Source organism: Dasypus novemcinctus, chromosome 21 (assembly GCF_030445035.2).
Source record: "Dasypus novemcinctus isolate mDasNov1 chromosome 21, mDasNov1.1.hap2, whole genome shotgun sequence".
Classification (NCBI taxonomy): domain Eukaryota; kingdom Metazoa; phylum Chordata; class Mammalia; order Cingulata; family Dasypodidae; genus Dasypus; species Dasypus novemcinctus.
In genome coordinates this window covers 26,491,798-26,517,256 of record NC_080693.1, presented here as the reverse complement: position 1 = coordinate 26,517,256, position 25,459 = coordinate 26,491,798, and the positions used below count along the sequence as shown (strand labels likewise).

Genomic DNA, 25,459 nt, shown 5'->3' with positions numbered 1-25,459 from the left:
ACCTCACCCACCCACACTGCCCCAGAGCCCGGCCCCTTCCAGGGCTACCTCCCACACTGTAGGAGCAGCAAGGGGCAGCAAGAGGATGCTGGCTCCAGGAGTTGGCTTCCCTGGAAAAGGGAATGGTTGTCTGATGACCGAGTGTGGGTCTCTCCCCCACAGGCTGACCAGAAAGGGGAAGTATGGTCAGGCTGGTGCTCAGAGTGTGTGCTCACTGTCTCTAAGGGGAGGTGGAAGGGCCTGTGGGCAAGGAACGCCTCTCACCAGCTGTGCCTGAGCCGTGGCAGTCAGAGCACTGCTCTCTCCTCAGCCGTTCACATCTGGACACTCCCGTATTTCCGGTAGGTGTCTTGGCTTCCCCAGAGATAATCTCCTGCTTTCACCATCACAGGCATTTGTTGGTCTTAGCATCAGAGCATATGTCAGTGGGAGGGACCACATGGGCATTGGGCAGGGGGATTGTGGCCTGGGGCCTTGGCAAGACCGCTGGGTGGGGTGGAAGGAACACCCCGTCTTGAGGAATTTGCTCTGCCAGTCACTGGCCGGGTGGCCTCAGGCAAGTCAGTCCTCTGAGCCTTTGTTTCCTCACCTGTAAATTGGAAGGTGATATAGAAGCCTACTTCTCAGGTTGAAATGAGAAATGGCTGGGAGTGAGATTTGTAAACTCAATATCTAGAGATATTGATGGTGGCCTGGCCATTGATATGTGAGAAGACCCTTACTCTACTGTGCTGGAAGTTGGGGTGCATGGCGGAGTTGAGGCATTGGCTTTGTAAATCTTGGGTTACATCTTGGAGTCTTGGAAGAAAGCCCTGGAACACCATCAGCCTTGGTGTGTCTGTGCTTCCCTGGCATTCAGGGATTTAGCAGGCATCTTGCCTGCTGGAGGGCTCGGGATCAAGGTGGTTGGGCTGTGGTGAGGTCTTGATTGAACCATCTGCTCTTGCCCTCTGGAAAACGATTGCAGGAGGGGACCTAGACTTGGCATTGATGTTTCCATTTTCACCTCCTTTTCCATTCACTTGTCCTTAAAGCCACCCTCTTTCCTGGCTCCCTGTACAAATGTTCCTCTGAAGAAGCATCAAGAGTAGGGATTGCTGAACCTGGAGCAGACAAGGTTTGGGAGCTTCTTTTTGTTTGTATTATTTTTTTAACTCAGAAAATTTGAAAACTGCAGATAAACAGGGAAAATAATGACCTCTGATTCCACCACCTCACAACTACTATAAAGAGTTTTGCATATTGTCTTCTAGTCCTTTTTTCTCTCTAGCTATAGATGTTTATGCATTTATGTATTGTTTGGATGTTAATACATTCAACAAATGGAAATATAACCTATAATGCAGAAACCATGGTACAGATAGATACCCATCTCATCCCCAACTTAACATGATACTACTTTATTGCTGAGAGCCATTTAATGACAAGATTTAAGTTTTCCTCCACATTTTTAGAACCAAGACAGCAAGAAAAAGTAAGCAACAAGAGGGAATTTGGTTGAACCCAAGGACAGATTTCTGGGTTGTAGAAATTCTGGGATAAACTTTCTAGGAAGTTTGAATAAGCCCTAACTCTGGAATTTTCTGCTAAGGGAGAACGTACCTCACAGAGCAGTTCAGAAACATTAGGAAATTGTCTTATTTGGGAGCAGGGACAAGAAATTCTTCAAGAGTTGATACTGAGCTTTTTGTATTTTTAAAAAATGTGTGTTTATTTTGTACTTACAGCAAGTCTGGGTGATAAATAAAGAAGGAAGGATGGGTTTCACCACAACTTTTCCAGACTCTTGAGATTTAAGTAATAGCTCAAACCTTCCTTCCATGCCCTTTCAAAGTCCGAAGTCCTCCCCCAAGACTTCTGTGGATTCCCAAAGAGGCCACCTTTGGGAATCCACAGGGCACTGGCTCTGAACCTTAGCATGAGCCTCTTTCTGTATTGCATTTGATCCACTGTTCTGATTTCTATCTCCACAGAGTAGTTTAGCTTGTTCTTGAGCCTCATATAAATAGACTCAAGCAGGTTGTACTCTTGCATCTGACTTCTTTCACTTAATGTCATGTTTTTAAGATTCATCTGTTGTGTGGATCAGGAATTTATTATTTATTGTACTGCTCGGTAACCTTTCATCGTCTGAATATACCACCGTTTGTTTATCCATTCTTCTGTTGCATTCCATTCTATTTTTACATGGTTTTACTTATTTTGAGCTGACGTCAGCCTCTTTGTAAATATAATATGCCCAGACAGTTGATCCTAAGAATGTTGAGTATGAGCAGGACAGAGCTTTACCAGTAGGGGGAAAAAAAAAAGAAGAAAGAAAAGGAGAGAAAAAGGTAAAAGGAAATTTTAATAATAATACATTTGTTACACAATATATCCCAAAAATATTGTCATTATCACATGTAATCAGTATTAAAAAATTACTGAAGAGATCTTTTGCATTCTTCTTTCCATACCAAATCTTTAAAGTCCAGTGTGTCTCTTTCATGTACAGCCCATCTCAGTTCCAACTAGCCATACAGCAAGTGCTCAATAGCACTTGTACAGCAAGTGCTCAATAGAGACAGTGTGGGTCTCTGATAAAGGGATTTGTGCCCAAGGCCATGCAGGATTCAAATACAGATCTCCCCACCATCCTGCCTAGCCGTTTACAAGTCTGTCTCTTTCCAGAGAGACTTTTTTCAGGTCCCTTCCAACCTCATCTTTCTGAAATTCTAATTTCCCTCCACATTCTACCCATAACTTTTGGGACACTTGGTTATTTCAGATCATTTATTTTCATGAAAAAAAAATTATGTTTTTCAAAAGATAAGACATGACCCTTAGTGGGCTATGAAATAAACTTAAGGGACTCATAGCCAGCTTTTTTTTTTTTCCTTTCATGAAATAGAATGGAACAGTCTAGAATAAGTTAGTAAATATGGGAGCACATCATGTTGAGTAAAGGGAATTCGTTTCATTCATATGAATGTGCATGTACTTGTCACACGATAGTCATATTACATTATAAACCATATTTCTCATTGAGGATCTTAGTGGGGGAAAAATACAAGTTTGACAAATGTTAAATAAACCCGAAAGTATTGGGAATTCCCAGTGATGGAGAATATGATTTCTGTCACCAACTCTCCAGAAATGCCTTTTGGAGAAGTGAGAGTTGGGGCTGGGATGGTGATTTGTTTTTAGCTGCTTTCCCACTCATCCCCCTTCCCTCAGTAGGTCTTGCTCAATCCCTTCCCCGGACACCACTCAGCAATGCAACAGTCTCGCTGACATTCACTTGAGAATGTCTTCGATTACTGGGGGAACGGGGAGACGCGAGGCGGGGTGCACCCCTGCCCTGGCCAACACCTGCATGTCCTCTGCTTCTCGGCCAGTGCCTGAGGCCGGCAGCTGAGCGCGGAGCCGGAGAGGCCTTTGTTCAGGCAGGCTGGGCTGGGAATTGGAAGTTAAAGCACCTGCATTTTGGACCGCGGCTCCCTGCACCAGCAGAGGGGAAGTCAGCTTACAGTAGGGGAAAGAGCAGGTGGCATTCATTCATTTATTCACAGATTCGTCTGGAGTGGAAATAGAGTGGTAAAGAGAGAGGCAAGGCCCCTGCTCTCATGGAGCATATGCGCCAGTGCGGGAGAAAAATAGGGAAAACGAACAAATACACGAAGAGTCCTCACCGTAATAGTACGTGAGCTCAGCTGTAGGAAAAACGTACTTCTCACATTAATTGTAACACATTGCGGGTTTGGTGGTGTCCCTTCGAGTGGCCGAGGAGCTCACCTCCAGACACAGATTACTGCAGATGGAGGGCGCCACAGCGAGTGCGCATGTGCAGAGGACCTGGGCTGGAGACAGAAAAGGAGCTCGTCCCCCCTGCGGGGCCCCTCTCCGCAGCCCGCCGCCTCCAGCCCGCCCACTTCAGCACGACGGCTCTCAACTTCCTGCCGCCACACCCCAGCCTTGTCTTCGGTTTCACTCAGCATCATACCCCTCTCTCACCCTCAGAACGTTTCCTTCTTCCCTTTTAAAAGCTCATTCTTCCGTCTGGGCCTGTGAAGGCATCTCCTTCTCTCTCTTCTATCCCTATATTTCACTCTTGCCCTCTTTCTCGGCACCATCGCAGTTTATAGATACACTGGTCTCCCGTATTTTGCACAAACCAACAAAACTGCTGCTCTACCTCAATTCCTCCCCCCACCCCCACCTTCTTGACACTGAGGCATCTTTTGCCTTCTGGGACCCCTCTCTCTTCTGTTCTTGACCCACTTCCTGGCTGCTCCTTCACAACCTCCTTTGCAAATTCTTCTTCCACTTTCCTCCTTTTTTTTTTTTTTTTTTAATATGGAACGCTTCACAAATTTGTCTATCATCCTTGTCCAGGGGCGATGCTAATCTTCTCTGTGTTGTTCCAATTTTAGTATAGGTACTGCCACTCTTTCCTTCCATTTTTTTTTTTTTTTTAAGATTTATTTATTTCTCCCCATCCCCTTGTTTGCACTTGCTGTGTTTGTTCATCTTTCTTGTTTCTTTAGAAGGCTATGGGAGCTGAACCTTGGACCTCTGACATGGGAGGGAGGTGCCTGATCACTTTCACCGCCTCTGCTCCCCTCCTTCCATTTTGATCTATGGAATCCCCATGTTCCACCTGTCCCTCAGTCATGCCGTGAGCCATCTCTCCCAGTCTCTTGATTCCAGTCACTACCTATCCACAGATACCTCCCATCTGTATCCCACCCACACCTCCCACCTGGCCCTGGCCTTGTCCAACTGCCCACCAGGGTATCACAGAAGGAACTCAAACCCAGCATATCTCAAACCAAACACATCATCTTTCCCTTCCCAGTGTCTACCTCGGACTCCTCCAGCAGCACCACCAGCCAGGCACTGAGTCTTTCCCCGCTTTTCTTCATCTCTTACCTCACCCCCAAACAAGTAGCCCCTGGTTCCTCTTCAACATAGCTCCTGCAATTGCCCCATTATTACTTTCCATTATCGTTGCCACTGCCTTGGTTTGTGCTTCATCTTCTCTTACCTGGTCCTTGCTAACTTGTTTCATGGGCTCTTATCTCCTCTTCTCCAGGACACTGTCCCCATCAGCTGCTGGGATAGCCTTTCTAAAAAAGGCTAATCTAATTAAGTCTCTTCCAGCCTAAGCTTCTTCACCTGTGGGACTGATTTTCCCATACAAGGTGCTCCTTGACTTGGGTCCACCTACTTGGCCTATTAGCAGGCGCGTGCCCGCGCACGTGCACACACACATACTCCCTAAACACCAGCCACTAATTATGCACTAAATATTGTATGTCTGGAACAAGTCCCTCACCCTCCTCCCTCTGAAGTTCTCTGGAATGAACGTTCCTCCTCCCCTGTGTGCCTGGTGGATACCCTTTAAAAGGGGTCAAGTTTTTAAAATTTATTTATTTATTTATTTATTTATTTCTCTCCCCTTCCCCGCCCCCCCAAATGGTCTGCTCTCTGTGTCCATTCACTGTGTGTTCTTCTGTGTCTGCTTGTCTTGTCAGCGGCACCCGGAATCTGTGTCTCTTCTTGTTGCATCATCTTGCTGCATCAGCTCTCCATGTGTGCGGCACCATTCCTAGGAAGGCTGCACATTTTTCGTGCTGCGCGGCTATCCTTACGGGGTACACTCCCTGCATGTGGGGCTCCCCTATGCAGGGGACACCCCTGCGTGGCACAGCACTCCTTGCGCACATCGGCACTGCGTGTGGGCCAGCTCATCACACGGGTCAGGAGGCCCTGGGTTTGAACCCTGGACCTCCCGTGTGGTAGGCAGGTGCCCTATCCGTTGGGCCAAATCCGCTTCTCTCAAGTTTTTGAGTGACTCCTCTGAAGAGGTCCTCTTTGGGCTCCCCAGCGAATCCTGCACAGACCCCTGTGAAGCCCTATGGCTCTGCTATGCACCCCACCCCACTCTGACTTTCCCAATGGTTGAGCTCTCCTCCTGGGAAGGGACAATGGATGCTCTTCTCAGGGGTCCCTGCCCCCAGCCGCAGAGAGGCAGTACATCAGCACGGCTAAGAAAGCACACTCAGGGCACATAGCACCTAAATAGGGGTCCAGGCAGAAAACAGGGGCACACCCTAACTAGGGGGTTTGCAGAGAGTTTAAGAGAGGGACTATTTGCAAGGGCGAGGCTGGGTTTAAGGAAACCAACGACTTCGTGCAGAACGCATGCCATCTCCAGGCTGGACTGGATGAGGGGAAGGGGCAGCAGCAGCACCTGAGAGGTCTGGGGAGGGGGCCACCTGACAGACTGCAGTCTTTGGTGGGAGGACGCAGCTGACACATTGCCACTCGGTGGGGAGAGAATCTGGGTAAGAGACACCTGCCTCATTCTTCTATTTTCTCTTCCCCTAATGGTGCCTTCCTTGGTGGAATTCAACTGCAAACCAGAGGGGAAGGGAGCCCCAAGTCTCCTCCCACCTGCCTCTCCTCTGTGCCAGTAGAGGTCTGTGGATAGAAGGAAGATAGGAAGGTAGGCAGGAAAGGACAGGGTTGGGGACAGGGAGAAGTTTACATCAAGGCCTAACGATGGGAAAGGTCCTGCTGCGTCCAGGGATTCTGTGCAAAGGAACCGTGAGGGACTGTGGGAAGGCCAGGTCACGTGCAGCCTGGAAGGCCAGATGCAGTGTGTGGACTTGTTGCTGAGCCAATGGGGAGCATTGCTGGCCTCGAGGCAGGAGCATGGCAAAGGCGGATTCGGCTTGAGAAAGAACCAGCGACAGCAGTGCAGACCTACATAGGATTTGCTGGAGGCGGGGAGGCCAGGAGGCTGCTGCAGTGATTCCTGGGGGAGACGCTGAGCCCCGGCCCGGTGCAGTGATGCTCACAGGGAGGCCTGCGAACCACTTGGAGTGCTCGTTAAAAACACTGATTCCCAAGTCCCACCTCAGACCCACCCAGCAGCACTGGCAGTGGGTGGAGAAGTCGGACCCCTGGTCCCTGCATTTTCATATGTTTTCCAGGTGACTCAAATATAACAGTTAAAAAGCCCTGGTTTGGTGACCGCAAGTTAGTACCCTAAAGTCAGAAAGACCTACATTTGGGTTCTGGTTTTCCCACTTACTAGCTGTGCTGCTTTTGAGCAAGCTGTTGAGCTCTTCGAAGCCTCTGTTTTTATTACCATAAGGACAACTATTTCAATAGACAGGCCCGCCCAATCTCACGCTAGATAGGACAAACATGTTTTTGTTTTTGTTTTTTCGAGTGCACAAGCAAGGAACTGGGGAAATCTTCCCCAAACCAGTTCAAAGTGAAAATGGAGGGAAGCAGACTTGGCTCAACGGATAGAGTGATAGAGCATCCGCCTACCACATGGGAGAAACCCCAGGCCTCCTGACCCGTGTGGAGCTGGCCCATGCGCAGTGCTGATGCGTGCAAGGAGTGCCCTGCCACACAGGGGTGTCCCCGCGTAGGGGAGCCCCACGCGCAAGGAGTGCGCCCCGTAAGGAGAGCCGCCCAGCGCGAAAGAAAGTGCAGCCTGCCCAGGAATGGTGCCGCACACACAGAGAGCTGACACAAGATGACGCGACAACAACAAAAAGAGACATAGATTTCCGGTGCCACTGACAAGAATGCAAGCGGACACAGAAGAACACACAGCAAATGGATGCAGAGAGCAGACAACTGGCAGGGGGAAGTGAGGGAAGAGGAAAGAAATAAATAAAAACAAATCTTAAAAAAAAAAGTAGAAATGGAAGCTAGGGTTTTTATGGGGGAAAAAAGGAAAGGGGTAGTTGAGAAGAAAAACAAGTAAAAGAAGCAAGTAATGTGTGAGGAGGGTATGTGCAATTTCTCAGTCCTGTGTTGGCTCAAGTGCATCCACCTTGTCTTTGATTTCAGTGACCAATAAAACACAGTTTAGATGTCGTTGTGCAGGTGCAAGGCCTTCATGGCTCCTTTCTCAGCCAGCCACTCAAGGATATCAAACATTTTGTCTCTGGGAAAAGTTACCAATTTATACCATTCTGTCTGGTTTTGTTTTGAGACATATCTTATTCCTGTACGCAAAACAGAGGAAGTCTGGTTACTATACTTCAGGGAACTAAGGGCAAAAAGTAAACTTTTAAAATCAGATTAATAGAAAACCAGTTCAATTAGTTTTAGAATTTTCAAAGCTGCTTACATGAAGAAATTTCACTGAGCACATTTTCCAGCTACCATTTTCTCTTCTGTAAAATAGGATCATAACAATTATTACCCAATTTACAGAGCTGTCATAAGAATTACATGAGACGGGGCACCCAGGCATGCTAGTTTTCTAAAGTGCATTTTCATATTGAGGTTCTCATTATGTGGAACAGGTCAGAGGTAAGGGCTGAGATCTTGCCAATATTGGAAGTTCTCAAACCAGGCTTCTGCTTTCACTTCTGTTATGAAGCCTTGGGTCAGCCTGGCAGAGCACGAAAGTTGGCATCAGACTGGATTGGGTAGGAATCTCAGGTCAGCCAACGATAAGCTGTATAGATATTAGCAAATCTCTTAACCACTCTGGGTCCTATTTCCTCATCTTGGAAATGGGGGTAAATAATATCCCTCCCTTAGAAGGTTTTTTGTATTCTGTTTTGTTTTTGTGTGTGTTTTTTTGGTACTAGGGCCAGGAATTGAACCTGGGAGCTTGTATGTGGGAAGCTGGCACTCAACCACATGGCTCTCCTGAGTTGGTTTTTTTGTTTTGTTTTGCTTATTGTCTGTCTGTTTGTTTGTTTGTTTGTAGGAGGCACTGGGAATCGAACCCAAAACCTCCCGGGTGGAAGCAGGTGCTCAACTTCTTGAGCCATATCTGCTGCCCCCTCCACTGGAAGGTTTTAATGAGGATTAATTGATATCGTGTGTGTCAAAAGTTCTCAACCTTGGCAGCATATTAGAAGCACTTGGAGAACTTTATAAAAACAAACAAGCAAAAGCCCTGTGGCCAGGCCCCACCCCAGATCAATTAAATTTGAATCTCTAGAGGGATAGCGCAGGCATCGGCAGTTTTGAAAGCTGCCCAGGTGATTCCAGTGTGCAGCCAGGGAACTTCTGATATTGGTCCTGGTCTTGGCTCAGGGGCTGGCACCCTCAGGGTACATAATAACTAAAGGGTGCTTCCACAGTTCCTACTGCTCTTCCTTCTTCCATTCAGAGTGTCCACCAAATGCTCCCCAAACTTCCAGGCCCCTGATCTCCTGGCAATCGGGACCCCTCAACCCGGATCTGTGGACTCAGCCCTTGCCCATGTCCTGGGACCAGTACTGACCTGCGGTTCAGGGACTGGACCAGCTCTGGTCCCATAGGAAGTCCTACTCTGCTTTGGTCTAGTTCCGACTGTGGGCCCGGTTAAGCCCAGAGCTTCCACCCTACCTCCCCTCTCCACCCCCCTCCCTCCCTTTTCCTGCAGCTGAACATTCCTATGATAGAAAACCAGAGCCCCCACCTCCACTCCCTCCCTGAGCACCCCTGTCCATATGAAAGTAGCAGCCCATGTCAGGGGGACGATAAGACCTGGGATGCAAATGGCACTACAAAGCTGATGGGAGTTAGCACATCCTGACCCTGAAACTACAAAGCTAGCATAAATCCTCACAACCCAGCCCTTTGTAGTCTAGCCCCAGAATGAGTTACAAAAATCCCCTTCTCGACTTCCCTCGGGGCTGCAGTCTGTCCAGACCCAGCCCACCTGCTAGGTTCACTCTCATGAAAGACTTTGCTTGGACTGTCTCGCTTCCTGGTCTGACTTCTGAGATGCTACCCTTCCCCGGCTTCCCCTTGACCTAGCAGGCCCGCCTCTGTTTCCCAGGGCCCTGCTTTATTCCTGGTGTGTGACCTGCCTTGCGAACTTCCGAACTTCCGCATCTCCTCAGCCTCTTGAGAACAATGACTTTTCCTCCCCTGTGACCCATTGTCTGCCCCCAACCCCAGCCTTGTGGCAGGTCCCCAGTGCTTCCTGGGGGATCAGCAAGGTCAGGGACTAAGTGGCAAACTGCTGGTCAAAGATGGCAGAACCATCACTCCCTATCTTTTTCCTATCCTTATTGAGGCATCGCTAAAATGGCCAAAAAAAAAAAAAGGAAAAAAAATGGAGACACGCAGCTCAAGTGAGAGGAGGCAACAGGCAGCACTGCGCCCTGCAGCTGGACGTGGGGAATGTCTCCTGGGGTTCTGAGCGCTGTACTCGCCCATCGGGGGTCATCCGTGTTGTCTCAGAGCATCCAATAACGAGCCGGTCCACGCCAAGACCCTGGCGAAGAGCCGTACTGTGCTCATCCACAGCTCACCCTCCGGGGTACGCCTGGCCCCTGGGCTGCAAGGGGGCCAAGCTGACTCCCGAGGGGGAAGAGATCAAAGAAAAATGATGGAAAATAAAAACAATCAAAGAAAATCCAGAAGATACACAATGAAAGGAAAAAGAAGGCCAAGCTCAGCAGGCTTCTGGAGAGGCAGTTCCAGCAGGGCCAGCTTCTTGCACAAATTGCTTCGAGGCCAGGCCAGTGTGGCCGAGCAGATGACTGTGTGCTAGAGAGCTAGGAGCTGGCGTTCTAGCTGAGGCAAATCAAGGCCCGGAAAGGCAAATAATTCCTCCCTCCCATCCTTGCTCATGTAATAAAGGTGTTTATTGTTCTTTAAAAAAAAATGGTTTGGCAGAATAACGCCCCCTCTCCCAAGATGTTGGTAACCTAATACCCAGGAGCTGTGAACATGTGAGTTACGTGGCTGTAAGAAACGAAGATTAGTTTAGTTTTCACATAAAGGAAGAAAAGAATGATCAATGTAACCTGGCAGCGTACTGCTTCAGTCTCCCACTCCCGGGTAAAGCAGAAACAAAGGAAACCAGCTTAAGCCAGTCCTATAGGCAGTAAAAAAGATGCCCAAGAAAGAGCTAAGTCAACACCAATTCAGCACTAAATCCTATTCCTTACTTGGCAAAGGGGAGCAGGTAAAAGCTAAAATGTTAGAATGTGATGGGGGAAGCGGTTACTCACAAACTTTTGCGCAAGAAAGTTAGATCTTCTCGGATAGGCTGTAATTTCTGAAGTATCCAATCTATGGAGAAGCAGAGGCAGGGCTTGCGTGCTAGGCTTAGGGGTATAAATTGTGTCATTTTTCTTTGTTCGGCGCGCCAGCCATATTTTCTGGTTGTGCGCCCCTTCTTGAAGACTGAGAATAAATTCTTTTCTTCTCCACAATCGGGTGAGCCTTATTTTCTTCCAGAAGAAGACTTCTTTCTAACAGTGGCAGAGGGAGTTTAAGGATGCAAGTGGAATTAAGGTTGTTAAGAGGCAATCTTGAGATAGGGAGATAATCCTGAGTTATTCAGATGGGCCAATATAATCATAAACGTCCTTCCACGTGGGAGAGGGAGGCAGAAGGGGGCGTCGGAAGGAGATGTGACTGTGGAGGAATGGTCAGACAGATGCAATGTTGCTGGCTTTGAAGATGGAGGAAGGGGCCAAGAGCCAAGGAATGTGGGCAGCCTCTAGAAGCTGAAAAGGGCAAGGAAACAGATTCCCCCAGAGCCTACAGAAGCGAATGCAGTCCTACCTACACCTTGATGTTGGCCCTGTGAGGTGCTTGTCTGACTTCTAACCTCTTGAACGGTAAGAGGGTAAATTTGTGTCGTGTTAAACCATAACTTTTGTGGTCATTTGGTTCAGTGGCGAGAGGAAATCAATACAGCCCGTTTAACAGCTTCTGCCTGAGCCCCCTTCTATTCCACTGGGGAGTGGCCTCCCCTCAGTGATACTTGGGTCTAATTTCAAACTTCTAGGTAATTTCTGATTATTAAGCAGACTCACTTCAGTTTTTCAAATTTAGTCACACTCATTTTAAAACTTCAGTCTTGTATTTGACTCAACACTCTTTCCTTCACCCCAGCCAAAGGAGTAAGAGGAGGGGAGGAGGCCAGTCAGGTCTCTAAACATCCCATTACCTGCACTTACTTCTCTTATGTTGGGATGAGGAGGAAAGAGAGGGACAAACAACTTTCCATGGGCAATCTCCCATCAGTGGGCCGATGTTGCCGATCTAGGTTGTGGGGATAGGGTGGGTTCTGCAACTGGCCTACTGAAGAGGGGCTCAATCCCTGGGCACTGGTGGGCCCTCTGAGACTTGGCTGCATCTTTGGGTTTACTCCCAGCATCCTCCTTTGCAGGCACTTCTTTGCCCCATGCTGCAGTAAATCCCAGCAGCCTGTGCCTTCCAATCTTCTCTACCCTCAGTGGCCCTAGCTCCAGGCTTGCCGGCGTGGGTAGGATCCGGCTTCTGTAACTTGCCCAGGCCTGAGCAGGCAGCCACTGAGTGCTCCCCACTGGCCGTATTCCTGCCATCTCTGCCCAGAGCTCCCTTCCCCTCTCTGCCAGCACTCTGGCCTTTAAACTAGCCTGGTAGGGATGGGTGTGGTTCTCTAGGAGCCCCTCTCTCAGCTGCACTCTCCCCAGAAGACAAGCTCTTTCTAGGTTCTGTTGAAAGGCCATCTCTCAGCAGTCTGTGGGGAAGGGGTGACCCACAGTGGTGCTGTTTGGTCCTAGTATGTGTGTGGGAAAATTAGAACTTTCATTCTCAGCTGCAGGTCCTGATCATTCATTCTGGGAGAATCCCTCTTGGTTTCTCACACCAACATATCACTGCCACAACAATGCTCCGTCTAAATCAAGATCTCCTGAGCCCAGCTGGCTTTTCCTTGACGATTCAGGGGTATCATTACAAACATCACCAAAGGAAGGCTAAATCAGTCAGGGTTCTACCATAAAAACAGAACGAGCAGGAGATTCTATAATTCATCAATCGATCAATCAATCTATCTATCTATCTATCTATCTATCTATCTATCTATCTATCTATCTATCTATTAATCTATCTAATCGTCTGTCATCTGTCTAACTATAGAAGGAGAGAGAGAGATTTAGCTTAAGGAATTGGCTTATGTGATTGTGGGGCCTGAAATCCAAAATCTATAGAAACTCTCCGGGAGGAGCTGATGGTGCAGCCCAGAGGGAGAATTTCTTCTTCCTCAGGGAAGTGACAGTTTTGCTCTTAAAGTCTTTCAACTGATTGCATGAGGCTCACCCGGATTATTGGGGATAATCTCCTTTACTTAAAGGTAACTGATTGTAGATGTTACATCAACAATTACCTTCATGCAACACCTAGATTAGTGTCTGATTAGTAGGTACTATAGCCTAGCCAAATTGACACATAAAACTCACTATTACAGAGGCCCTGCAACAGAGAGGGAAAGCATCCTGGCCCTTCTTCCTAGCTGGGTGACATTGGGCAGGCCATTTCACTTCGGTCATGTTTCCCCATCTGTGAAACAGAGGGTGGTGAAGAGGAAATGAGATGAGAGGTGGGAGAGCACTTGACAAAGTTCTTGGTGCACTGAAGACATTCAAAATATTTGATGACAAATCAAATTTGTTTGATTTTGTAAGAGCACAACTGCAAAAAAGTATCACTCTGAGTAGTTCTGAAAAGTAACCCATTGTTTCACTTTCTGACAACATTCTGCTTCCTCTTTCTTTCCTGCAGACCTGATGAGATTGAAATTTCTTTGAACCTGGAGCCTGAGTAATGGCTTTTCATGGAGGCTATCCTCTATGGTTGATGGAGCTTTTTTCAATTTTTCAAAGTAAATGCAAATAGTTCAGGAATCAAGTAATTTAGAGGGTTTTAAATGAAAAGCCCCAGCTGCCTGTCTTCCCGCTCCCGTTCCTCCACCTAGCCATGCCCTTCGGAGGGAGCAACCTTGGTCTCTTGTACCCTGGTACTTCCTTCTGTCCTCTAAGGAATGTGCGTATGTTGCTGTGGTAGTTTGGAGCTACGTACCTCAGGAAAACATGTACTTAAACTTCATCTACTCCTGTGGGTATGTCCTCTAGTAGATACTTGAGGTTACTTCAGATAAGGGGTGCCCCACCTGAATCAGGGTGTGCCTTCATCTTATTACTGAAGGCCTTAAAAGAAAGCCAAAGGGAGCAGCAAAGCTGAAAGTCAATGAAGCCTGGGAGAAAGCAGGAGAAGCCAGAAGAGGCCACCATGTGTGCTGCCATGTGACAGAAAAGCCAGGGACCAAGGATCGCTGGCAGCCAGCCTCTGAACACCACAGTCTTCTGAGGGGAAGCATCGTCTTGCTGGCTTGATTTTGGACTTTTTTTCTTTTTATTTATTTATTTATTATTATTATTTTTTTAAAGATTTATTTTTTATTTATTTAATTCCCCTCCCCTCCCCCGGTTGTCTGTTTTCTGTGTCTTTTTGCTGCGTCTTGTTTCTTTGTCCGCTTCTGTTGTCGTCAGCGGCATGGGAAGTGTGGGCGGCACCATTCCTCGGCAGGCTGCTCCCTCCTTCGCACTGGGCGGCTCTCCTTATGGGTGCACTCCTTGCGCGTGGGGCTCCCCTACGCGGGGGACACCCCTGTGTGGCAGGGCACTCCTTGCGCGCATCAGCACTGCGCATGGGCCAGCTCCACACGGGTCAAGGAGGCCCGGGGTTTGAACCGCGGACCTCCCATGTGGTAGACGGACGCCCTAACCACTGGGCCAAAGTCCGTTTCCCCTTTTTTTCTTTTTAATTTACTCCCCTCCCCCCCGCCGCAGTTGTCTGCTCTCTGTGTCCATTTGCTGTGTGTTCTACTGTGACCGCTTCTATCCGTCAGCGGCACCGGGAATCTGTTGTGTCATGTTGTTGCGTCAGCTCTCCGTGTGTGCAGCACCATTCTTGGGCAGGCTGCACTTTCTTTCGTGCTGGGCGGCTCTCCTTATGGGGCGCACTCCTTGCGCATGGGGCTCCCTTACGTGGGGGACACCCCTGAGTGGCAGGGCACTCCTTGTGCGCATCAGCGCTGCGCATGGGCCAGCTGCACACGGGTCAAGGAGGCCTGGGGTTTGAACTGTGGACCTCCCATGTGGTAGGCAGATGCCCTATCCATTGGGCCAAGTCTGCTTCCCAATTTTGGACTTTAAGACTGTGAACATGAGAAGCAGACGTGGCTTAAGTGATTGAACTCCTGCCTACCACACGGAAAGTCCTAGGTTCAGTTCCCAGTGCCTCCTAAAGAAGACAAGCAAGATAGCAAGCTGACGAGAATGGCTGGTACAGCAAGCTGACACAACAAGATGACTCAAGAAGAGACACAAGGAGGAAAACATAATGAGAGACACAGCAAAGCAGGGAGGGGAGGTAGCTCAAGCAATTAGTCACCTCCCTCTCACATAGGAGGCCCCAGGTTTGTTTCCCGGTGCCTCCTAAAAGGTAGACAAGCAAACAGTGTGTGCAAAATAAATCTTAAAAAAAAAACTGTGATCCAATAAATTCCCATTGTTTAAGCCAACCCATTGCATGCTATTTGCTTTGGCAGCCAGGAAACTAAAACAGTTGCTTTTTGGAGAAATTCTTCAAGAGTGAAACAAAAAGTCAGAGATAGAAAATATAAGAGGAAAGACAGACAAAGAACCAGGAATCAAACATCTGAATAAGAGGGAAAAGAATTGAGAAAATGGAGAGAAGAAAATTCTGTCATATCTATCTATCTGTCTGTCTGTCTGTCTATCTATCTATCTCTAAAGAAGAAACAGACAACAAGCAATGAGCAAACAGACGAGGGAACCATGTCAGGGAGAGGGGAAGCCCTCAACATTCTATCATCCCTGTTCAGAATGAAGTCTCTATTGTCCCTATTATATAAAAACAGCTGGGGTCAAGTATTGGTTTTAAATGGCACTTTCCACCTCCTGCTGCATGTTCGGTCATATAAGAGGAAGAATGTCTATGTCTTACATTTCTAGAGTGTCTACCATGTACATATCTCAAATCTTCACATAGTCACTGTGATACAGTAGATGGCATCACTCCCATAAGACCGATGAGAACACAGAGGCTCAGAGGTTGACTTGTTTGAGGCCTCCCAGCTAGTGCTCGGTAGAGTTCGAATGTGAGCTAGCGCCTGTCTGATTTCTAAGCAGGTGCCGCTATCGCTACACGACAGGGAAGATAACCTTCCCCCCGCCACCACTACAGGATGCCTTTCACTCGCACCTCATTTTCTATCTTCATTCTTCTCAGGATTCCACTGCGATGAATTGGTGGAGGGATAATTTCTGGATCATCCTAGCTGTGGCCATCATCATTGTCTCTGTGGCCTTGGGCCTCATCCTGTACTGTGTCTGCAGGTGGCAGCTTAGACAAGGTAACGTCATCTCACCTGGGCAGGTGGAGGGAGGAAGGTGGTTTTCAGTGCCCGAGGGCCTCTTTAGGGCAGGAAGAGGGGTTCCGAGCCTGTGTCGGCTGAACCTTGGATTAAGCATCATGCATGCTGGGTTTGAGTTCCTAGCCCTGCCAGTAACTTGTGTCCCTGGGCCTCAGTTTCCCATCTGCATAGTGAAGACAGGGGAGTTAACTAATCTCCAAGAATGCTTCAGTCCTAAGGGGTGGAATGGAAACAGAATCTACTTCAAGGCACACTACGCTCAAATGTTTTCTCGCTCCAGTGTGGCTGCTGATCACAGCATCTTACCTTTGGGACTTGAGAGAATAAGTTTGTGGAAAGTCAAAAAACTACCTTGAGGAATGAAATATGGACTCAATATCACCTGATTACTTTCTCTAAGTTCATGCCCTGAATTTTGTTATATTACCTCTACCTTAATCAGAGGTAACTGGCATCCTCAGACATATCTATGAGGCTATCTGGAGGTGTGCATTAATTTTGGGTTATCTAAAGTGGGTTTTCCACTTTGCTGCTCTCCTCCAGGATCTCAGAACCCTTGATTTAGTGATGTGCTTGCAGTGGAACCTATCTCTTTAAATACTGACCTAGCCCAGAGTATATTTGGGGATGGTATATACAGTGAGGGGCACCCATGGAGGCCTCCCTCGATGGATAAGGCACTGTCCTCCCACTATATCTGGACACAGGCTCAGAATCCTGCTCAACCTAGACCTGAAAGGTCAGGGCTGCACAAGACGTGAAACCTTTTGTCATTCTTCTCAAGTTTTTTTTATAGATAAGAAAATTAAGGTTCAGAGGGGATGGAGCTTTGGTTGAGCTCCATAATGGTTGGCAGCAGAGCTGGGACCAGAACTCAGAGCTGTCAGGCTCTCAGTTTGTGCTTTTCCCCTCTTCATTGCTTGATGGTAACCAATTTTTCTTTTTAACACAAAAGTGTCTTGTGGGCCCCTCTAGTCCACTACCCATTTACCTTCTTAAAGCTTCTCATTCTCAGATATGGACAAAAGCCTAACTCTGAAGAAAAAACATTACCTACTCTCTTTTATCTTGAACTACCCCTGTTAACAACCCGGTTATTAGTTGTAATAACTTATATGTCCAGCACGTCACAGACTACAAACTGCTTTTCACACTCTCTTTCTCATTCCTCCCATTATTCTCTTGAACTGTGCCAACTAAGGGCGAGGCATAGCACTAGGCAGTGCGGAAATAAACAGGGCCCCCGTGGTCGCTGCCCAAACGGGGTCAGCGCCAGGCTCTGTGGTCAGGGGGCCTGGGTCCACGTCCCAGCTCTCCCACACGCCAGCTCTGTTTCCTCTCGGTGGTTCTTCTTCTTCCAAAGGTCCTGGACCCTCCTGGCCTTTGAGGACTTCCAACTTTAAAATAGCAACCTGTCCTAAAATAATACACTTTTCCTCTCCTCAGGCAAGAAATGGGAGATTGCCAAGCCCTCGCAACAAAACCGAAGAGATGAAGAAAAGATGTATGAGTAAGTGGGTGGAAATCCTTCTGCTTTTCCATCTCGAGGCTTGCCTGTCACTTCCACTATTCCAGGCACGACTTCACTGGGGTTACTGAAAGGTCCACTTTCCCAGTGGAGTCGGCAAAATGTCAGGTCTGCCGACTCTCCCCACTTATTTCGGGGGAGAAGTCCCTGGGCTTTGGGGGTGCAGAGCACCGTCTGGCTCTCTCTGCCCTCCGAGTTCTTCCTTGCCTCGTCTGTTCTGATGGAGGCCGCAGGTCGGGCTGCGTGTCGGGGGCCCACCGCCCGGGGTTAGACCTATACAGCTTTCCTTGAGAAGGAGTTCAAGTATAGCCCTCTGAGCGTTACCACGCTGAACAAGAACACGCTGTTTGCTTTACTTCTGCAGTTTATGACATATTGGGGGCTTTTATGATCCCTGTTGGTGTCTGGGCCCCAAGATCTGATGATTTTCTAGAAGGACTCACAGGACCCAGAAAAGCTGCTACAGTCATGGATACAGTTTTTTAAAGTGAAACTCTGTAGATTAAAATCAGCAAAAGAAAAAGATACATAGGGCAGAATCCAGGAGAAACTGGACACAAGCTTCCAGTTATCCTTTCCCAGGGGCGTCCCATGGGCGGGGCTTACTTCTCCTAAAGACAGTGCGTGACAACACGTGCAAAGTGTTGCCAACCTGGGAAGCTCACCAAACCTTGGTGTCCAGGGCTTTTACTGGGGGTCAGTCACTCAGTGCCCATGTCACCTCAGCTACTATCTGGCAGGGTCTGAGGCCCCAGGTATACAAAAACACTCTCTTCGGGCAGGATACTTCAAGGCTCAGCAGTTCCTTCCCAGGAGCCAGTCCGTGCTTTGTAATGTGTATACTATCTAAAACAGAGTCTGTGCTTTTCTAAAATGACTTTATGAGGGGGCTGGGGAGACATACGGGGACCTCATAGATTTTTAATGTAGCATTAAAAATAAAAAAATAAAAAAAGAAGAAAAAATAAATAAATAAAATGACTTTAGTTGGCAAATAATCACTCCCTTCTCCACCATTTCTGATCCCCTAGAGGAGTATGGCAAATGTGCAAGGCAGTTAGGTGACCAAAATATCACCTTGATTAAGAATAGAACTGGCATTACAGAACGTGACTCTGCTCTGTGGCAAGTGAACTTTCTAATTCTGAGCTGGGCAAGCTTTCCTGCATAGTCAACAGGCAGCCCTGGAAAACCTGGGGTCTCCCCACAGGACATACCCCTTTCTCTGAATGGCAAACACCTGAGCAGGAGCCTACCCTCAGGCTGGCTCTGGAGGGGAAAGCGGGAGGAGCTGAATTTCCCCAAATTTCCCAAATTTATCATCCTCCTTCCTGGGAAGAACCATGGAGGAGCGGAGGGAGCCCACTCTTGCCATGTGATCCTTTGTCCACTTACCCAATAACCAAAAGATGCTTATGCAGGGTTAGTACACGGGCCTTAACCACGTAGAGAAGCCCGACACTGGGCTCAGAAGAATCTAGCACCAGTTTGGAAAACAGAGTACATAGAGGGGCTGGGGTCTAGGGAGGGAGGATTTCTTGCAGCCTTTTTTTTTTTTAACGTCCTACTGAAGTATATGCAGACAGAGAAGTGCACATAGTGAGTGTACAGGTCAGTGAATTTCCACAACTGAACCCAGGTAGCCGGCACCCAGAGCAGGAAACAATATTACCAGCCCTTCAGATGCTCACCTTACGTTGCCTTTCAGTCATTACACCCAAAGGGTAACTACTATCTGACCTCTAACAGTATACGTTAGTTTTCTCTCGTTCTTATGCTTTCTATAGTGGAATCATACAGTATGTGTTATTTGGTGTTTGGCTTCTTTTGCTCACTGTTATTTTTGTGAGATTCTGGATGTAGAGCTGGAGAGTGTTCATTCTTATTGCTCTAGAGTACACCGCAGTTACCTTATCACCTTCTACTGCTAATAGGCATTTGGGTGGTGACCAAGGAGTAGCGCTGTTATGAACATTCTAGTACCAGTCTTTTGGTGACCATAGGCATGCATTTCTGTAGAGTATTTTTCCAGTAATGGGATTGCTGTCATGGGGTGTGCTTACATTTAGCTTTGAGAGTACATCTGTTTTGCAAATCGAAATACACCTGTTGTGCCCATCAACTGATTAATGGAGAAACAATCTGTGGTATATTCGCGCTATGGAATATTTTGCAGCTGTAAGAAGAAATGAAGTTGTAAAGCATATGACAACGTGGATGAACCTGAAGCACGCCAGACACAAAAGGACAAATACTGTATGATTGCGTTACTATGAACCAAATAAATTGCGTAACAATATGTTTTTTGAATCATACAATATAATTCAAAAAAATTTTATATGTATCTAGTACCTTTAATTGGGAAGTGTATGTTTTTATTCAACTGTGTTTTCTTTTTAGTTTTTAATTGTTTATATTTTCAATTATTAAATGTATAAAATAAAGTTAAAAAAAGGAAATACACCTGTTGCTTATCTCCTGCTCCTAATCTAGCTCAGGTGATCCCAGGAAGGTGCGCTCCTCCCTCAAACTTGCAGCACTTCAACTCCCTTCCCTCAATTTCATCCATTCCTTGCGATAGAGGAGCTGGTTTCGTTAGAGAACCAGTTACAAATGGGATGTGGGGCATAGAAAGGGAAGGAAATATTTTCAATATGTGGTAACCAAGAGTTCGTTCCTTGACATTCTCCTTTAAATCCGCTGATAGCAGACATGTTCAGAACCACTAACTCCCTCTCTTTCTCTCTGTCCAGGAATGTTCTGAATCAATCACCACTTCAGTCACCCCCTCTGCCACCCAGGAGCTGGGTTTCTCCAGAAGACACCTGTAAGTGGATATTGCTGATAATGGTTTCATTCAGGTTAGGATAACAAATTTATCTAGGATTTGCAGGTGGCGGCATCATGTATAAAAGAGACAAAGACGTTTAAAAGAGGCAGAATAAGTAACAAGACTTGTGCTATGCAATGTGTAAATTCATGTTCAAATCCCAGGCTGGAATATGAGTAAAAAGGAAGTCGGGGCTCACTGGGCCTCTCACACTTCCTATCAGAAGCCCTCTGGGGAAGCAGATGTGGCTCAACGGAGAGAACTTCCACCTACCACAGAGGAGGTGCAGAGTTTGAAACCCAGGGCCTCCTGGCCCATGTGGTGAGCTGGCCCACGTGAAGTGCCGCTGCTCGCAAGGAGTGTCGCCCCGCACAGGGGTGCCCCCTGCACGAGGAGTGGCCCCCCCCCCAAGGAGTGCAGGCCCCGCACAGGAGAGCAGCCTGCCCAGGAGTGGTGCTGCCCACACGGAGAGCTGACACAGCAAGATGACACAACAAAAAAGTGACACAGAGAAAGACAATATGAGATGCAGCAAACTAGGGAGCTGAGGAGGAGCAAGAGAACGATCACCTCTCTCCCACACCAGAAGGTCCCAGGATGGGAATACAACAGACACAGAGGAACACACAGCGAATGGACACAGAGAGCAGACAACGGCAGTGGGGGGATGGGTAGATAAGGAAAAAAATGATTAAAAAAATAAAAGTACTCTGCCTGGTCTCCCTTGCCTGGGATGTTCTTCCTGAAACTCTGCATACCTGGCTTTGCCTTGTCCTTCAGGTGTCAGCTCAAATGTCACCACCTCAAAGAGGCCATCCCTGGTGACCCTATCTATAATAAAATAGCCTTGCTAATTTCCTTTATGAAACTTATGGCAATCATCTGAAATTGTCTTATTCAGTTACTGCTCATTTGTTTATTATCTACTCCACTAAAATATAAACTTGTCCTATTCACCACTGTTTATCCCCCACCGAGAACAGTGCCTAGATTTTAGTAGGTACTTAATAAAAATGTTTGATTGGATTAAAAAAGCAGTAGTAGCTACTGTTAACTGAGCACACACTATGATCCAGGCCCCGAACTAGGCATCTTATGGGCATTATCTCACTAAATACCCAGAACTCCATAAGTTGGGTAGGTTATTATTCCCCTATTGGTAAAGGATGCCAAGGCACAGAAAAGTTAGGTGACTTGTCCACGGTCACACAGCTAGTGAGTGCTGGAGCCTGACCATGAACTCAAGTCTAACTGCAGAGCTCTGCAGGAAATGAAATGGGTGGTTTTTCAGGCTCCCTTGGGAAAAGATAAGCCTGCAGTAGAGGCAGTTCCAATTTCCATCAAAGGCGGAGCTGAGTTATGTCATCATCTTTGTCCCAGCCACTTCGGTCCTTTCGTGCTATGTACCCATTCGCCATTAATTCTACCTTTTAGAAACACCACTATTGCCTTCCTCTCTTAGAAAAGAGATTTATACATGGGCAATTACAGACAGTTTTGGAAAAATGTAAGTCATTGCACGGGATTTGCCAAAACGGAAAGAGGGTTTGTATCACTTCCTTCTGAGAATTAGGATCTACAGACACAACTGTACTCATTTGCCTACCGGCTCTGCTCAGTTTGTTTTCTAAGGGCTCCGAGTCAGGCCTTTGTCTCGGGCTTTACACGGCAGTGCAGTCTTGGGCAGAGAGATGCAGGAACCAAGGTGTCTGACCTATGCCTGCCATCTGCTCGCCTGGGTGGGCCTGAGACTGGGCCATGTGGGTGCCGACCTCTCCTCTGTGAAATGGGTACCCATTCCACCAAGAGGTGGGAAGATCACTGAACCCCATGAAAATCATGCCGAGCCATTTGATCAATAGCTTTGCAGCTAAAGCCCTTTTTGTTGTATTCTAGCCCTACAGGAGACCCCAAATCAACTGCCAGCTGCATATTCATCAGTAAATAAAGTCAGAAATAAGAAGACAGTTTCCATTCCGAGCTATATTGAGCCTGAAGCGGACTATGACGATGTTGAAATACCTACAAATACTAGAAATCATCATACTGAAACAACTATTTCTTCTTTCTGGCAAGCTGAAAAGGGCTCACACAGTTTATTTTAGAGAATCAAGAATGGTTGCCCTTCAGTCGGTCTCCTGAGCGCCAGTGGTGATCTAATGAAGCTGTGTAAGAGAAGCACTTCCTCAGCCTTAGGGGAAGAAGCCTCAGCGATCCATCCGCCCCGAAGCCAGCGGAAAGAAGACACCGGGGCTCAGCCCTGAAGCCTGAGAGGGGCCAGGCTTTGTGCTTCTGTCGAGGAAGTTTCCACGGGGGAGGGCCAAAAGATTCCTGTTTCCATAGCAGCCCCCACCTGTGAGGAACCACTCTTTTTTTTTTTTCCTCCATGTTTTCCCCTTTTGTTCTTGCTGTGTATGGGTCTAAGTGATTGAAATCTCTGTGTTTTGATTGGGCAGGGTCCCCAGAACCCCATCCTCAGCAAAGCCCTCACCACGCACACTGGAATGTCCCCTCCCACCCCACCCACTTCATGCCTCAAGGAGCCATGGGTAGTGGCTTCAGCTGAGTGCTTTGTGGGCAAGTCACCACCTCAAGCCTTGAGAGTTCCGCAAGGGCCGGGAGTGCTTTTTGTTCTTGTGAATCCTCCCACCCCCACCCCACCCAGTCCTTTATATGATGTTGGCCAAACTGACCAAAGAGATTCACACAAGCTCACCTAGATTCCATTCTGTGCTGTGCCCTGCAGGTTGCACTGCAACAGTCAACACAGGACGGAAGTTACATCCTGATTTATACAGAGCAGGGTCAAATTTACATATTTGTGTGTGTTGAGGTGCTACAGGAAAAGTAGGTTTCCCCAGGAAAAATGATGGAGAACAGGAAAGAAAGAGGGCCTTTGAACAACAGTAGATTCAAGATGGAAGTTCAGGGCACATGACACTCCCCTCACCCAGGATTTTTTTAGTGATTTCTCCCTTATAGAAAGTACTATGTCAGTGGCTTCAAGCCCTTTCCTTCCACATCACAAGGAACCATAGAAAGGCTTGGGGCTGCCCTTGGACTGAGCCCCTCCCCAAGGGATGGGGAAGCGTGTTTTTGCCATGTACAAGCTTTCTCCCTCAACTAATGTTGGACCAGTGGGACATGCCATTGTTTCCCAATTCTCTCTTTCTAGACTCCATGAAGACTTCCAGCTTCCTGTTAATACCGCCTTATTTTAGACCAGTGTTCTATTGTTTTCTCTATGCCTAGCACAGAACTCAATAAATATCTTGAATGAATAGATGATCAAATGAATGAATGAATGAATGAATGAACTCTGGGCTCTCACAGCTGCTTGTCATTGGCTCTTTGGAAACACTTCTCCTTTGCATTGTAGTTGCCTAGTTACTTTTCTGGCCTCCTTCCTAGTCTAGGGGATCCTTTGAGGCTCATTGCTATATTCCAAGTCTCTAGCACAAAGCCAGGCAAATAGCAGGCTCAATAAATATTACTGAATGTTGAACATTAGTGGCACAGCTACCACTCAGTCTGACCAAAACAAACAAACAAAAACAAAACAAAACAACAAAACCAGTTTGCTAGCTTGTTTTTTTCTGGGAGTGTGTAATAATTTGCTTGAGATGTTATATTGGCCAATAAATGTATTAATAATATAATAAAGCTATGTTTTTTGCCAAAGAAAGTATTACCAGTTTGGAGGATGGCATTAAATGCATCCAGATTACACAGGACTTCCACTTCCCAAGGTTCTGCTACCTTAATAGTTTTGATAACTGATGATTTACTCATGCCACAAATCAGTAAATTACAGTTATTTTTACAGTCTGATCTTCTTCAAGATACAAACAAGATTGTTTTTAGGAAATAATCTGGTATTACCACCAAGAAATTTTACAAATCATGTATGTCAGGCTGCTTTAGGCTGCAAGAAGCAGACTATCCAACTAAAGGTAAGTTAAACAATGAGAAATTACAACTTGCAAAACAAAAAGTCTAAAGGTAAGCATTGCAGAATCAGCAGCTCCATAACTTAGGAGTATGGGCTGAATTTTCTTTGATTCTCTTGGCTTTATCCACCTGGTGGCAAGGTAGCTGTCACAGTTGCAAGCATAACATCCTCACACAAAAACATTCAAAGTCAGGAGGGAAAGGGGGCATTTCTGTCCATGTACCTCTTTTTATTAGGGAGGAAAGCCTTTCCCAGAAGCCTCTGGCAACTTTCCCTAAAGTCTCAATAGCCTGGATTTGTTCACATGCCAAGCAATAGCAGATGCTGGGGAGGGAGAATTTGGCATATTCAGCTTTTCTGGCTGGAGGTGAGCTTTGCCCTCAAGGAACAATGAAGGATAGCTAATGGGTAGGCCATCTGTTATCTTCCTGCGTGGGTTTACTTCCACAGGTAATGCCGTTCATTCTTTGTTCTTTTTTCACTTGCACTATCAAAAGTGTTAGGACGTTTAGGTTAGGTGTGGTGTCCAAATTCTCTCATTCACCCTTCTTCTCTTACAGGGTTCTGATCAGCAAAAATAGACAACCGTCTCTCTTGCTATCCCCGTCCCCCCCCCCCCCCCCCCCACCGCCTCTGTCTTCTCTGCCCTGGGAGCAGCTCTCCTGCTGCAGCCCCTCATCTTCTGGGCCAAGTCTGCCTCCACCCCTCCCTGGTCAGGAGCACTTCTCAGCCGCTGAGCCAACCACTGGCTGTCGTGGTGGTGAAACGACCCCAGACACTGGTGAATGAGAGCCTCAGCAGCCTGCAGCCCCACGACCCCTGAACTCCCTCCAGGCACAGTTTCCAAACCAGCACCATCTCAAAGGACATCGACACAGCAGCCAAGTTCCCTGGGGCTGAGGCCACCACAGTGGGGGTGGCTGGCTCTGGGGCTGGGGTTGGCACTGGGTT

The 25,459-nt window shown here is 47.3% G+C and overlaps 1 protein-coding gene and 2 pseudogenes across 1 annotated transcript; 2 read left to right on the top strand and 1 right to left on the bottom strand.

Annotated features, from left to right (window-relative positions):
* Positions 1-237: 237 nt before the first annotated feature.
* Positions 238-24,241, top strand: SCIMP (SLP adaptor and CSK interacting membrane protein). The gene is made up of 5 exons (XM_004483522.5): positions 238-341; positions 16,054-16,177; positions 17,645-17,708; positions 20,480-20,553; positions 22,453-24,241. Exons 2-5 carry the CDS (start codon positions 16,066-16,068, stop codon positions 22,659-22,661), a joined length of 459 nt encoding a protein of 152 aa, XP_004483579.2. The 5' UTR covers positions 238-341; positions 16,054-16,065; the 3' UTR covers positions 22,662-24,241.
* LOC111761940 (U6 spliceosomal RNA) lies at positions 4,330-4,427 on the bottom strand (annotated as a pseudogene).
* On the top strand, positions 10,059-10,969 carry LOC139437257 (small ribosomal subunit protein eS8 pseudogene; annotated as a pseudogene).
* Positions 24,242-25,459: the final 1,218 nt, after the last annotated feature.

Coding starts and splice junctions, on each gene's coding strand:
- SCIMP (XM_004483522.5), top strand. CDS start 16,066: ATGAATTGGTGGAGGGATAATTTCTGGATCATCCTAGCTGTGGCCATC. Junction 16,178..17,644: donor CAGGTGGCAGCTTAGACAAG/GTAACGTCATCT, acceptor TCCTCTCCTCAG/GCAAGAAATGGGAGATTGCC. Junction 17,709..20,479: donor GATGAAGAAAAGATGTATGA/GTAAGTGGGTGG, acceptor CTCTCTGTCCAG/GAATGTTCTGAATCAATCAC.